Source organism: Kwoniella dendrophila, chromosome 1 (genome assembly GCF_036810415.1).
Source record: "Kwoniella dendrophila CBS 6074 chromosome 1, complete sequence".
NCBI lineage: Eukaryota > Fungi > Basidiomycota > Tremellomycetes > Tremellales > Cryptococcaceae > Kwoniella > Kwoniella dendrophila.
In genome coordinates, this window is record NC_089476.1 from 442,718 (window position 1) to 455,607 (window position 12,890).

The 12,890-nt window shown below is 37.4% G+C and overlaps 5 protein-coding genes across 5 annotated transcripts; all 5 read right to left on the bottom strand.

Moving 5' to 3' along the window:
- Positions 1-397: 397 nt before the first annotated feature.
- Positions 398-1,798, bottom strand: L201_000165 (uncharacterized protein; the record flags this gene model as incomplete). The annotated part of the gene is made up of 2 exons (XM_066215969.1): positions 398-1,594; positions 1,661-1,798. The coding sequence occupies 2 exons, from the start codon at positions 1,796-1,798 to the stop codon at positions 398-400; spliced, it is 1,335 nt and encodes a 444-aa protein (XP_066072066.1).
- A 653-nt stretch (positions 1,799-2,451) lies between these two features.
- L201_000166 (uncharacterized protein) lies at positions 2,452-6,634 on the bottom strand (the record flags this gene model as incomplete). The annotated part of the gene is made up of 15 exons (XM_066215970.1): positions 2,452-2,493; positions 2,559-3,386; positions 3,471-3,754; positions 3,829-3,914; positions 3,979-4,205; positions 4,272-4,354; positions 4,436-4,568; positions 4,632-4,672; positions 4,735-4,880; positions 4,948-5,547; positions 5,605-5,809; positions 5,883-6,128; positions 6,217-6,308; positions 6,400-6,525; positions 6,630-6,634. 15 exons carry the CDS (start codon positions 6,632-6,634, stop codon positions 2,452-2,454), a joined length of 3,144 nt encoding a protein of 1,047 aa, XP_066072067.1.
- An 800-nt stretch (positions 6,635-7,434) lies between these two features.
- L201_000167 (uncharacterized protein) lies at positions 7,435-9,254 on the bottom strand (the record flags this gene model as incomplete). Its single annotated transcript, XM_066215971.1, has 6 exons — positions 7,435-7,743; positions 7,845-8,675; positions 8,745-8,843; positions 8,904-8,929; positions 9,007-9,080; positions 9,148-9,254. The coding sequence occupies 6 exons, from the start codon at positions 9,252-9,254 to the stop codon at positions 7,435-7,437; spliced, it is 1,446 nt and encodes a 481-aa protein (XP_066072068.1).
- A 428-nt stretch (positions 9,255-9,682) lies between these two features.
- L201_000168 (uncharacterized protein) lies at positions 9,683-10,048 on the bottom strand (the record flags this gene model as incomplete). The annotated part of the gene is made up of 1 exon (XM_066215972.1): positions 9,683-10,048. The coding sequence occupies one exon, from the start codon at positions 10,046-10,048 to the stop codon at positions 9,683-9,685; it is 366 nt and encodes a 121-aa protein (XP_066072069.1).
- Positions 10,049-11,279: 1,231 nt separating this feature from the next.
- On the bottom strand, positions 11,280-12,686 carry L201_000169 (uncharacterized protein; the record flags this gene model as incomplete). The annotated part of the gene is made up of 2 exons (XM_066215973.1): positions 11,280-12,479; positions 12,546-12,686. 2 exons carry the CDS (start codon positions 12,684-12,686, stop codon positions 11,280-11,282), a joined length of 1,341 nt encoding a protein of 446 aa, XP_066072070.1.
- Between the last annotated feature and the right edge of the window lie 204 nt (positions 12,687-12,890).

The window sequence follows — 12,890 nt, forward strand, 5'->3', positions numbered from 1 at the left end:
TGGTGAAGATGATTGTCGTGAGTGACAGATAGATAGCTCAAGTCCTAATTCGAAGGATATTAAACATCAGTGTCGTTATGCTCACAATTTCAATGAACAAGAACCGTACATCCTTTGATGACGATGAAAGCGGTGTTGATGAGACTGCACGGACCATTCGGACTAACATTCCGGAAACATCAAGTGAGACCACCCTAAAATGCTAAATTAGCTTTTAGCGCATTTTCATCAGGTACCATCAATAAATCTCCTTTTGTTCGGTTTTCTTGGCATTATTTGTCTGCACAAATATTGTATGGGTTATATGAATATTTTATCGAACTAAGTATAACAGTTAAATGTGTATCGCTATCAAAGTATAGATAATAAGACTGTCTACTTGATTTTATTCAATGTTCTAAACGTGTTGATGCAATCCACAAGAACCACATTTAATGCGATCCGCATTTCTGTTAACATCCATAGGTATACCTTCTGTAGATTGCTTGATTCTGATAGAAACGCCTCTATAAGTATACCATGAGGCACTATTATTCATCAAGTATCCTTCTAACTTGTGACAGATTTCCTTATCTGTCAAAGTGTATAATGTAGCTCCATTGGATCTGTTTTTGGGCCTTAAATCACCTAAACCAAGTCTAAGTGCTTCAAGACTTACAGGTAAACTAATCACCAGTTCTGTATTCCTTTGTCTGTAAGTATCTAAAGGGAATTTCCTGATTGACTGAATAAGGACTTTTCTTAATCTCTTTAATAATCTTGATACAGCTATTCCAAGTCCATCAACCGTTGTAACTCCCCAATGTGTAGGAATGAAAATTTGTAAATATTCTTTGGTGATGATCCAGCTGGAATTAGACCCATATCGAAGTTGAATAGCAGTATGATTTTTCATGTTAAGTGATGGATCTAAATATACTGTTACATTTTTGACATTTTTAGCATTATTCGTTGAAGTTGAATCTCCATCGAAGAAAAGAGATCCCAATGAACCATGATTTGCATGATAACATGTATAAAGAGACAAACATATTTCATTCAATTGCTGAGCGAATTTCTCGCCAATGAATCTTTTGTTTTCGAGCACTTTCTGAATGTAATTACATCCTGGTCTATTTCTAAGTGTTGATGGGATACATTGTTTCGACAACCATGAGTTTTGATCCTTCGAACAGAACGAAATACCTATAGCCAAATTTTGAAGTTGACATAAAATACCAGCTTTTCCCAATGTTGAGGATGAGGATGATATTGAATTGCTAAAATTTTCCAATATTGTGGTAGCTTGATTTACACTATCTAGAGAAATCAAGTACATCTTGACTAGGTCAATATCACAGCCTTGAAAGGATCCTCGACGGCTTTTGAGAGCGATCCAATCGAAGTCTTTCATGGTAGGTGTGGTAGATGGGGTGGAAAGAGCGTATATCAAAGTTACTGATTTAACTTGGTTCAACTGTTGAGTTTTTGTGATACGCATGTTTCTATCCTCATCCCGTTTAGGTGGTGTATAATCGATTCCATAGAAGAAAGAGTACGGGTTGGCGATGATAACATCATGGTATAGAAGCATACTGGCAATTTGGTGGAAATGCTATTTACAGCGGATATGGATCAGATCATCAACAGCGATTTACATGAAGTGCTTAAGTCAACTTACTATTGAAACTCTCGTGAGATTTACCAAAACATTCTGATGATAACTCTCCCATTTAGCTAATTTAGATTTATATGTATTTGAAGTCAAAGGTTCTTTGGATGCCTTTTTCAAATTGTCTTGAATAGGACGTTCAAGCATCTTGAAAATATCAATCCAAATGTGATCAGGTGAAGTAGGTAAATGTTTTGGATGTTTCTTGGTGGTGATGTCCGTTTTCGAGAAAATGTTGTCATTTATTTTCGTCAACGTCCTTTTGAGGTTCGAATACTATAAGTAAATCAAAAGTCAATGGAAGTCAATATACTAGTTTGTACGTCACATTCCAATCAAACTGCAGATTATATAGCTTACCCAGACTAAGATTACGTGAAATAGCTTCATTGTCTTTGCTTGGTGACTCACAATTTTGATTCTGAGATAAGGTGAAAACAAAAGAAAAGAAAAGAAAAGGAAGAAAAAGGAAGAAGTAGAGGAAATGATGTACGACAAGCAGGAAGCAGTCAGTAAATCCACTTATTTATGCTTCTGATAAGGTGCTATTACCACGCTGTATTCCATGATATGATTTTATACTGTTATACTAAAAACGTGATATAACGGCCGTGCGATGACTATCCATCATAAATTTCCTGATGAACTGATGGTAGTTGTGTGTATTTGATCAAGCTGGTAAACTAAAAATATATTAATGATGTGCATGCGTGTCGTTACGTTAATAAAGTCATTATATCGTGTATGTATATGTGTATGTGTAGATCACATGTTATCGTCATTTAAGCAACGGTCAAGATCTAGACATCATCAGGAGGTGGACCTGAAATCTGTACTTTTCCCTAAGAAGAAAGATTGATTAGTCCTATATCCAGCTTGAAATGGAAGTTCACGGGAATCAACTCACTTTTTCATTTAACCAAGCACCTTTTGAACTACTCCGAACACCTTCCTTTTCATTTCTATCAATTTCAGCTTGACATAACCCTAATTCATCTTGCGGTAACCAAATGATCCTTTGTGGTTCTTTTGTTGCAGGATGGAAAAACGCTTTAGGATCACTACCATCATCTAAATATTTTCTTCTGTTGATAATACCTGGTCCACCAGGTACAGCAAAATAAACAGTTTCACTTGATGTGTTCGATTTAGTTGATTTTCTTGATCTCATTGAAGCTGGTCTGTCATTACTTCCATTTTGCATTTGGCTTGATATATCAGTAACAGGTGGTCCAGGTGCTGTAGGGGATGATAATGTCTCTTCGTTATCATCCTGAGCATGAAATCCATTGTAGTCTGTTCTGACTCCTAATTCCACGTCATCACCATGAGCAGCATAAGCGAAATCTCGTTCGGTTGGCTGCTGTTCAGCTTGATTTTGTCTATTCTCGAGATCTTGCAGCCTTTCTCTCCCTTCAGCGCTCTTCTCATTTTGATCGTTTATAGAATAAGCATTGTTAACTTCAGGTTTTGATGGTGAAGTATTTGAGGAAGAAGGAGTAATCGTGTTGTCATTCATGCCTTGACCTGCTGCACCTATTGTAAGACGTTCCTTGGAAGAGTTAAATCCAGGATCGGCATTTCCATTGGTAGGCATGTCTGCATAGTCTTGTCCAATCATACTTTGTTCATGACCTTTTTCAGTAGGCATACCGTAGCTCATATGTGCGAGTGACAGGGGAAGAGAGTGAATGAGGGGACCATATGAGTTAATGATGGTGAAATGGAAGGCGATCTACCAAAACATCAAGAAGTCAGCGCTCCAATTCAAGCAAAACATAAGATAGGCTACGTATGACTAGTAAGGTGGTTCACTCACGGTACAAGCGATCAAAACGATCATCAAAGCACCTTGAGGAATAGCTTTTGCTTTTTTGTTATCATCCCGAGCAAGGAAAAATAGAGCGGCCATACAGACTTCCTGGATGTACATTCCAACGAATAAGTGGGTGACAGCTTTGGGAAAGAATAAACCTCCAGTATCGGTTTCAGGAGGTTGATCATATGCCCAAATGTAGAGATATTTGTAAACCAAATAAGCGAAAAGGAAAAATGCTGCGCCGAAACCGTTGATAATTGGGGATATGATACAGTAGGCAATCACTGAGAAGGTAATCCGGCGATTAATGTTAGCAGAACCGCTTTGGAGATTCGTTCCACTAAAGCAATCAACTCACTGATAACGGCATAAACAGTGATACCAGGGAAAGTCGTACCCCAATTTTGTGTGTTCAAGTTGTATCGTGATTTGTATACAGAACGTCTACAGTACATTCACCTCAATTAGCATAGCAAGTAGGTGCACGGTAATGAATGACAACACTTACGGCGAACCTCCGAATAAGATAATCTTAACGTAATACAATACAAGAGAGACGATCTGAAGTAAAGTACCCATAGTTCCAGTAAATTGAGTCAAGACAAGTGTGATGAAAAAGGTAGATGCAGTAGGCATCTGTGAGGCCAAAGTGGTTGCGACAGATCCAGGATTCTTGATAAATTCTTGAGCTGAACTAACTAAACCTGAGGTCAAGGTGACAACGATGAAGGTGTGCTATGAATAAGGTAACTTTAAGTATCGATCACGGGAAGAACGATATAAGCTGGTGAAATGACTTACGATTACGAGGAAAACAAAGTATCTCGTCATAAGGGCCAACTCCACGCCAGTTTTACTAGGAATACCTTCAAATGCCAACAATTCTGAAAGAGCATCAGCAGTTTTATCAGCTTATCAGATCACAGCACAACTCTTTAGAACATGGTGGAATGAGCTATACTTACGTCTCAATACAATAGGTAAGACAGCCATCAAGACAGCTAATAAGACTGGCGGCAAGATACCACTGATGATGCCCTGTAGAAGATGCTTTCCAAAACTATCACCGTCAATCCACCTTAACCAGTGAAATTGATCCTGCAAAATTACCGTAAAATTAAGCAGGTGACACTATGGAATTAAAGATAATATGCAGCTCACGGTCAATTTCTTGATATTTGACAATATACCGACAAAAGCGACTGATCAAAGGCATTATGGTCAACGGGAATATTCAGATACAGTAAGATGAGGCGTGACATACCTGGAGTGGCCCAGGCAATGATCAGACCGACTGACGCAGCCCATGATAAACCTTGTCTAACTCGTCTTTCGTAAGGGTTCAAACTCAAATTTCTCCAAATGACGTTCTGAGGTGATTGTTCGGTAAATCTAGCTGCCATAGTATATCTAAGATGTGTAAAGGTATAAGTCAAGGATTTATGGTCCAGGAGTGTCGAGTAAGAACGCTACTTACGGTTGGTTATGAGTTAAACATTGGGCTGCCATATGAGCAGCGATTTGTTGATTGAAATGTATGAAAGCAGAGTTCAATGGTGGATAGTGATCAGCATCTGTACCGGGACTTTCTATATCTTTATCTAATTGTTTTCTAGATTTTTCTAATTCAATTGTACAATGTACAATTTCTTTTCTAGCCCAATCTATTGCATCTACTTTTTGTCCGATACCTAAAAAGCCTAAACCAAATGGTGCCCATTTAGGTTTAATTCTGTATGTTGGTCTTTTATTTCTAGGTACTAGTTGATCTGCTTTACCTAATTCATCTATTGAAGGGAAAGGTGGTTCTCTATCATCACCTGATTCAGGATCGGGATGGATAATTCTTTCTGGGCCATTTGTGGGGTGACCTTCATTGCCAGTCAAAAGTTGAGGGTTATTAGGTCCAGTCAAAGTATTAGGTACAGGTTTCTTCTTGTGCTCTAATTTCTCAACTTTGCCTTCTCGTTGTATTTTCCATTTTCTAGCGAATTTTATTAAATCTACTTGAGCAGACTCTAATTTGTTGGTGGCAAATACTCGACGATCATGCAAATCTGGCATTTCCATAAGGTTTCTGAAAACAGGGTGTAAGCTTCGGTCGAGTAGTAGATAAGTAATTCGCTTAACTTACCTGTTCAACCAGATCCTTTTTACACCACCAGGAAGATGCTGGAACAATTGTTCTAATCTTTCCTCATCCAAGAAATGTTTGGGGATACCAGTTACCAAAACTGTATTTGCTTGGGCTCTCTTTGAATGAGTAGGATTAATCAAATGCCGTTGTCGAATTACCAACCAATGTTGCATTTCTCCCCATATAAGCCAAAAGAACCAGACTAGATTGCGACATTGATAAGCGCCTATTCGGATGCTAGATCGAAAATCAAGGACACCGGGTAGGTAACTTACATATGAAACAATAATCCAGTATCAAATGTGCCCAATACCTATTCTGCTTATCTGCAGCAACATTACCAAAAGTAAATCTATCTAAACCATCTTTATCACCATTTGTTGAATGAGACGAATCAACGGGTAAAAGGATTAACCAAGATATCAACCATATAGGTATCATTGCTTTTGACATCATGATCAGAAATCTAACGAATACATAAGGATCTACACCATTCTTATGTAGGATTTCCTCAGGATCGGCTAAGATAGAGCCCAAAAGACATATCAGCTGATATAAGGGAAGAGTTAATGCAGCGCTGCTTTATTGCGCTTGATAGTATCAACGTACCCATTATTATACGCCATAGTGGGGTAAAGAGATTTTTGCCCAATACAGGCGCTTGACCTTCTTTTGGTGGAATATAAGTTCTGGGTTCATAGCTAAAAGATTAAAGGAAAGGGCAAGTATCAGTATTGTGAACTGATTTATACTAGACATGACGGATTGCAAAGACATGAATACTAAGCTTACATAGCTTTAATCCATCTTCTAAATATTATGAACGCCACCAATTCTCCTCCTGCTATAGCTATGTTAGTTACTAAAGAAGTGACGAAAGAAGATGTTGATGCTGATAAAGCATCACTACTGGTATTCCTGTACAAAGTGAATGAGATACATTATTCCATCAGCACTGTTTTCATTCATGAGTCCTAAAGCGTCGTCCTATCTTCAAGTCATCGCAAGCAAAGATAACTTACGACATCTTTGAACCTCAATCTCGCCAAGACACCAATCGACCTCAAGATGAGCTTGCGAGATTCTACGCGTTCTGCTTGCTATAAGTGTTGGTAATGAAAGTATGTATAACAAGGACTACCTTTCCAATAATAAGCTAAGCTGTGGATCAGGTGGGTCGATGTAAAGCTCCAATATAGAGGACGAGCACAACTTGAACGGGCTAAAGAATGAAATGAAAATCCTTACAAAAAGATCAGCCCTAGTCACTAGATAAATATGAAACAGATTTGACCCCCAAATAACATGTAAACAATTTCAAACTCAGGTTTTGGTGTAATTATGTAATTTTATTCCCTAATCCTCTTACGAATCTGACGTCACTTTCCACGTGGTGGCAAGCAAACAAAATTCTCAGCGTTGTCTAAGGTTCCTGTAAACACACAAATGGAGTACTTGAATAGAAATATTCATCATTTGGGGAACTACTGCTTGTTTGTGAGTTAAATTGAGGCATGAATTTAAATACGAATCATGTTGAACATAGCAGTAGGTCTAAGCTGCTTCGGAGACCATTCTGCCATTCTGTAGGGAAAAAAATATGTAACGGGAAAAAATGATGATTGCATGTCATAAGAGCACAAATGAAAATGTCTGACTGAATAAGTTATTTTTTGGGTATTATACTACTTCCTCTTTTTCACCGTTCCACATCTTTATAAACCTCGCTACGCAACTGTCCTAGCAATTGTCCCACGAATTGTTCATCGTCAATCATCTCCATTCCGATCTTCTTGTCATATCACGCTCGATACACCTAGATTATGTTTAGAGTGGGGAAGGAAGTAACATTCTTCTGGAATCTTCAATGTATTCTTTAACTCTAACAAGGAATGTAACAGCTTCTCTACCATCTAATAATCGATGATCGTATGTCAAGGCGACAACCATGATAGGTCTAATAACGATTTGACCATTGACAACTACTGGCTTCTCTTTGATTGAGTGCATACCAAGTACAGCAGCTTGAGGTAAGTTGATGATTGGTGTACCGTAAAGAGAACCGAAAACACCACCGTTTGAAATGGTGAATGTACCACCTGACATATCTTCAATACCAAGTTTGTTATCTCTTGCCTAAATAGTGTCAAATGAACGTCAGATTAGAATACTCTCGGTATGTATATTGAGTTATAGGAATGTAATGACAAGTAAATAATGAAATAAATTTGACTCACTTTTTTACCTAATTCAGCAATAGCTTTTTCAATTTCGATTAAACCCATTGATTCAGCATTTCTAACTACAGGAGTAACTAAACCTTTTGGTGTTGCAACAGCGACACTCAAATCTACGTAATCTCTGTATACGATAGAATCACCTTCAATTGATGCATTAGCAGCTGGAATTTCTTTTAAAGCTAAACATGAAGCTTTTGCAAAAGCAGACATGAAACCTAATTTTACACCATCAACTTTTAAAATTTGATCTTTATATAATTTTCGGAAATCCATCAAAGATGACATATCAATTTCGTTAAATGTTGTTAATGATGCAGCAGCATTTTGTGAAGCCTTTAATCTTGTTGAAATTGTTTGTCTCATTCTTGACATTTTAACTCTAGTTTCATTTCTACTTCCTGGAGCTTTTTCTTGTGCAGCGGCACCTTCATCTTTCTTAGGTTTAGATTCTTCTTTCTTTGGTGCAGGTGGTTTAGAAGATGAAGAAGATGATTCATCTTTTCTTGGAGCAGGTTGTTCATTTGAAGATTTTTCTAAAGCTGGAGCAGATTGTTCTTGTTTTTTATGTACTTCTTCACTTGCACCTTTTTCTTTAGCTGCTTCAGGTGCAGCTTGATCTCGGTTACCTTCTTCAGCGTTTTTAGCTTCAGATTTTGCTGCTCCAGAAGGTTGTGATTTTTCAACTTCTGATGCTGATCCAGAGCCTGATCCTCCACCTTCTCCAGGTTCAATTTTGAATAAATCTTGTCCAACAGTTACAGTTGAATCTTCTTCAGCTAATAATTCTACTATTTTACCTGCCATTGGTGCATTGACTGATACATCGATCTGTGAACGACGCCATCAGCTCAAGAGACTCAAAAGGCACTATTTAGCTAGTTTCCAGGTGATACTCACTTTATCGGTTTCAATGGTAGCAATTTCTTCATCTTGACTAACTGAATCACCAACTTGTTTGTTCCATTGTTTCAATGTACCTTCTGTGATGGATTCGGCCTAAAACGAAGAGAAAACACATTAGCTTCATGCTGGCACCAGAGAAGAACCTTAGCTAACCATTTGTGGTACTTTGACGGTTTCAGCTGTATAATAGGTATATCCAGTTAGCTGAATTCTACAGTACGAGTCGAGGCAAAACGCGGACTGGCCGGTTACTTACCAAGGAGGAGAGATGAAGAGTGGAATGCGGATCTGAAGATGAGGGTTTGTTGAGGTTGAGCAATAGCTCTGGCTCTATGGTCCCGACATATATTTATTAGTATATCATTATCATATTATGGATACATGAATAAAAACTTACAACTGAGGTTTAGCAACATTTTTAGCAATAACCAAACTTCTTACACCTGATCTTCTAAGAGCAGAAGTTGATGAGGAAGCAAGTATACGTGATGAATTTCTAAGCATGTTGAAGCTGTTTTGCAGAAGAAAGAGTTTTGAAGAAGCTGTATGAAAGCTGAAAATGTAAACTATGTAAATATACAAATACAATGACGCTCTCAGAGAAGACTTTGGTTACACCACGTAGTTTACTACTTTACTAGTTTACCGGAACCAGTCATATGGCCGCAATAAAAAAATATACACTGAAGATTAAGATTACTTCCGTTCATATTATTCCTTACTCGGCGTTGACACCGTTCAAAACCGAACTCGCAAAAGCGCGGCTCAGCCGATTTCCGTATATCTGTACATGACTGTAGCCTGTATATCCAGCTCTCAACGATGCATAGCTAAGTTGAATACAGTAAGTTACATCCATGCATTTAACGATGGCAACACTCATCGCCAGAGTATGTATATAACAGTCACCTTTACCTCTATCTCTCGACAATTCAGTTTATGAATCTTACCACTATACTTTCAATTGAATTTTCAATATCTACAAAAGAAGCAGAATCATCTGATGCTAATTCCATCATGCCCCATGGACCAAACCTTTCTTCTTTATTTCTGTCTAGCTTAGGTGATAATCTAGTTGGAAAAGGATCGAGATTGGTCCGATGATGTGGATTTTCCAATATTTTCAACCATTCTTCTAATAGTGTGACTCGATCATCTGGGTGTCTCGTTTCATTGGATTTTTTTTGGAGATCATTCAAATTATGTATCACTAAGACTGTACTTTGATCTTGATCTGGCGCAGGTGATAGTGAGCAATTTGGCGTGAGCACTGGATTTACCGGAGGTTTTCTGAACATTGTGATATCTTCGAGGAGATAACAGATATGTGTTGGTATACCTTCATCATCCTCGTACCAATCATTATTTGTATATCTGTAATCTGCATACATGAACCAATTGTTGACTGTTCCTGGTATTATCTCTGGACGACAGCAAGAGTCGGACGTACTCCGGACAAGATTGAAGTAAATCGTAGACGATCGTAATCTATCCTTTTGGTTCGCCTGTTCTTTCAATACTTCACAATAAGATAATGGTCCGCGGAAAATATGTTGTATAATTTCTGCATCATTGATATTGTTCAATAGGATTGTTAAAACCTTGCAGGCATCCAAGTACTTTGAGTGAATCAGGTCGTATCTCGGATGGAAGGAAACACGACCTTGCACTTCGTCACCGATGGTTATTCCTTCCGGGTTCCTGTGTGGCCAATCACGTTTCAATACAGGTATTTGACTTGACCACCATCCGCCATCGTATTCACCTAAAATGAGTTTTTCCAACTTAGACAAGATGTGATCATGTTGCGTTCTATTCACTTGTCGATACCGGTCTAAAAGTTTGTATGTTTTACTGAAATTTGTTAAATCTTCCCCGCCCTTGTCAATGATTTCCTGCTTGTAAAGGATCCTGTCTTCATCAAAACAATCACCATACACTTCCATATATCTGCATAATTCGTTTTGTCGGTATTCTAGATTCAGACATTTGACGTATTCTAAGCATTTGATCTTGGAAAAGGGTGTCTGGACTGGAGATGTGATACCGAGGAAGAAGCTATAAGGGTTATCCACTATAGGGTTGGTATACAGAATTTTCACACCTATTTGGAAAAAGTGCTATTTATCCAGCAACACATTGTCAGCTATACGTCCTGTTGTTCTTCATGTTTCATTTGAGAATTACTCCTCACTGTCCATTGAATCTCACATACCTTGTTCACCTGGATGAGATTTACTAAATCTTGTTGATGGTATTCATGACGTGAACACAATCTTAGACCTTGAGTGGGTGGTAATTGACGGAGTAGTTCGATTATGACAACTAGGATTTCTCCTGGTAGGTCAAGAATTCCCATTATTATTGAAATATTGATATATTGATGTAAAAAGGATAATCGAAAGCAGAATAACTAGGTGTTTATATAAGTAGATTTCATGCTTCAAGGTAAACATCGAACACTGAGAATTAAGGTCAAAGCTCTAATGAAACAAGGTTGGAGGGTTGTGCGTTGTGTATATGTGAACGTCATATATATTCCGAAGATGTGTTTTTAATTAAGACCGTAAATTTCAGTGGATCTTCAATTTTGATATCTACAAAAGCAAGTCCTTGAGGTGTCAATTCCATCATTCCCCAGGGTCCAAATCTTTTTCGTTTTAAAGGTAAAGAAGTCAATTTTGAGCTGATTCTTGTAGGAAAATGTTGTTTTGAATCCATCAAATGATCTTCTGAATCACCTATCCATTGATCTCCAGCTACTAATTTAACTTTTCCAGCTTCACCGTATTCTTTGTATTCTAATTTATCAATATCATATACTTCTAATATTGTTTCTTCTATTTCTCTATAATTGTCATTATGATTCGTGATAGGTAGCTTAAATGAGCTGATATGTTGGAGTAGAATTTCCAAAGAAACCATCAAACCTTCGTAATCAATATATATATCTTCTTCCTCTTCATCAGCTTGTATGACTCTAGGTTTATGTTTACATTGAATATACCATTTATTGATTGTATATGGGATAATAACTGGATGTGATTTGAAAGTACGTCTATCAATATTATAATTCAGATAATTTATCACTTGTTTAGGTGGACAAAGTAATACATCTTCTTGTGCGTTGAAAGGTAAATTGAAAGATAATGGACCAGCAGTGAGATTTCTTATGAGGGTTTTAGGTTTAACTAGAGCCAAGAATAATCTTTGAAATTGGTAAGAAATTTCAAGTTCAATTTGAATTTCATCTAATAGATTTCTGGAAGAAGCAGAATGAGGTATTGATCTAGATTCAGGATATTTATTATCAAACATGATTTTTTTCATTTTATCTACCCACCATCCTTGATCATATACACCTACTCTTAAAGTATCTAAATTAGGCATAACAAAATCACTAAAATCATTAAAAATGGCTTTACTAACAAGTCGATTAAGTAATTCAAAAGCTTTTTCACAATTTTCTATATCATCTTTAGATTTTCCAAGTACATTATCTTCCCATATTTCTCTTTCAGCTGATTTCAATCGATTGTACGTATTTTGCTCTTCATATTTATCTCTTGTACTCTGTTTATGTTGTATATCAAGGTATTTGACATTTCGTAAAACATTTGCTTTAGATATCGCTTTTTCGGGAGATTTATCGATGCCGTAAAGGAATTGATGAGGATCATCTACGATAGGATGAATATATAGGATGTTGCTTGTCAAGTGAAAGAGACGCTATAAACAGCTACAGAATAAGCCTTTCAGATATAAAGCAATTTCGATAGTGTGAGACAAACATACCTTGTTAACTCGCAAAAGCGATGTTAGATCCTGTTGATGGAAGTCTTTTCTTGTACAATATACTCCAACCCCTGGTGGTGACTGGTAGACCACGGAAACGATACTGGACAAGATCTCCTCGGGAAGGTCAAGCAAAGGCATCTTCAGGATCTGTTTCTTTGCGATCGGCTATGCAAGATTCTTGCAATCAGTTACGTATGATCATTGTACTAAGCTTGACATTTTGTTGCAGGGTATAATAGCATAAATTGTCAAGCAAAGGAGAACTTATCGTCTTGCGACTGTAACTGTAAACAAACTTATACTGACATCAGGAACGGAATCAAATGAAACAAACACATTGTG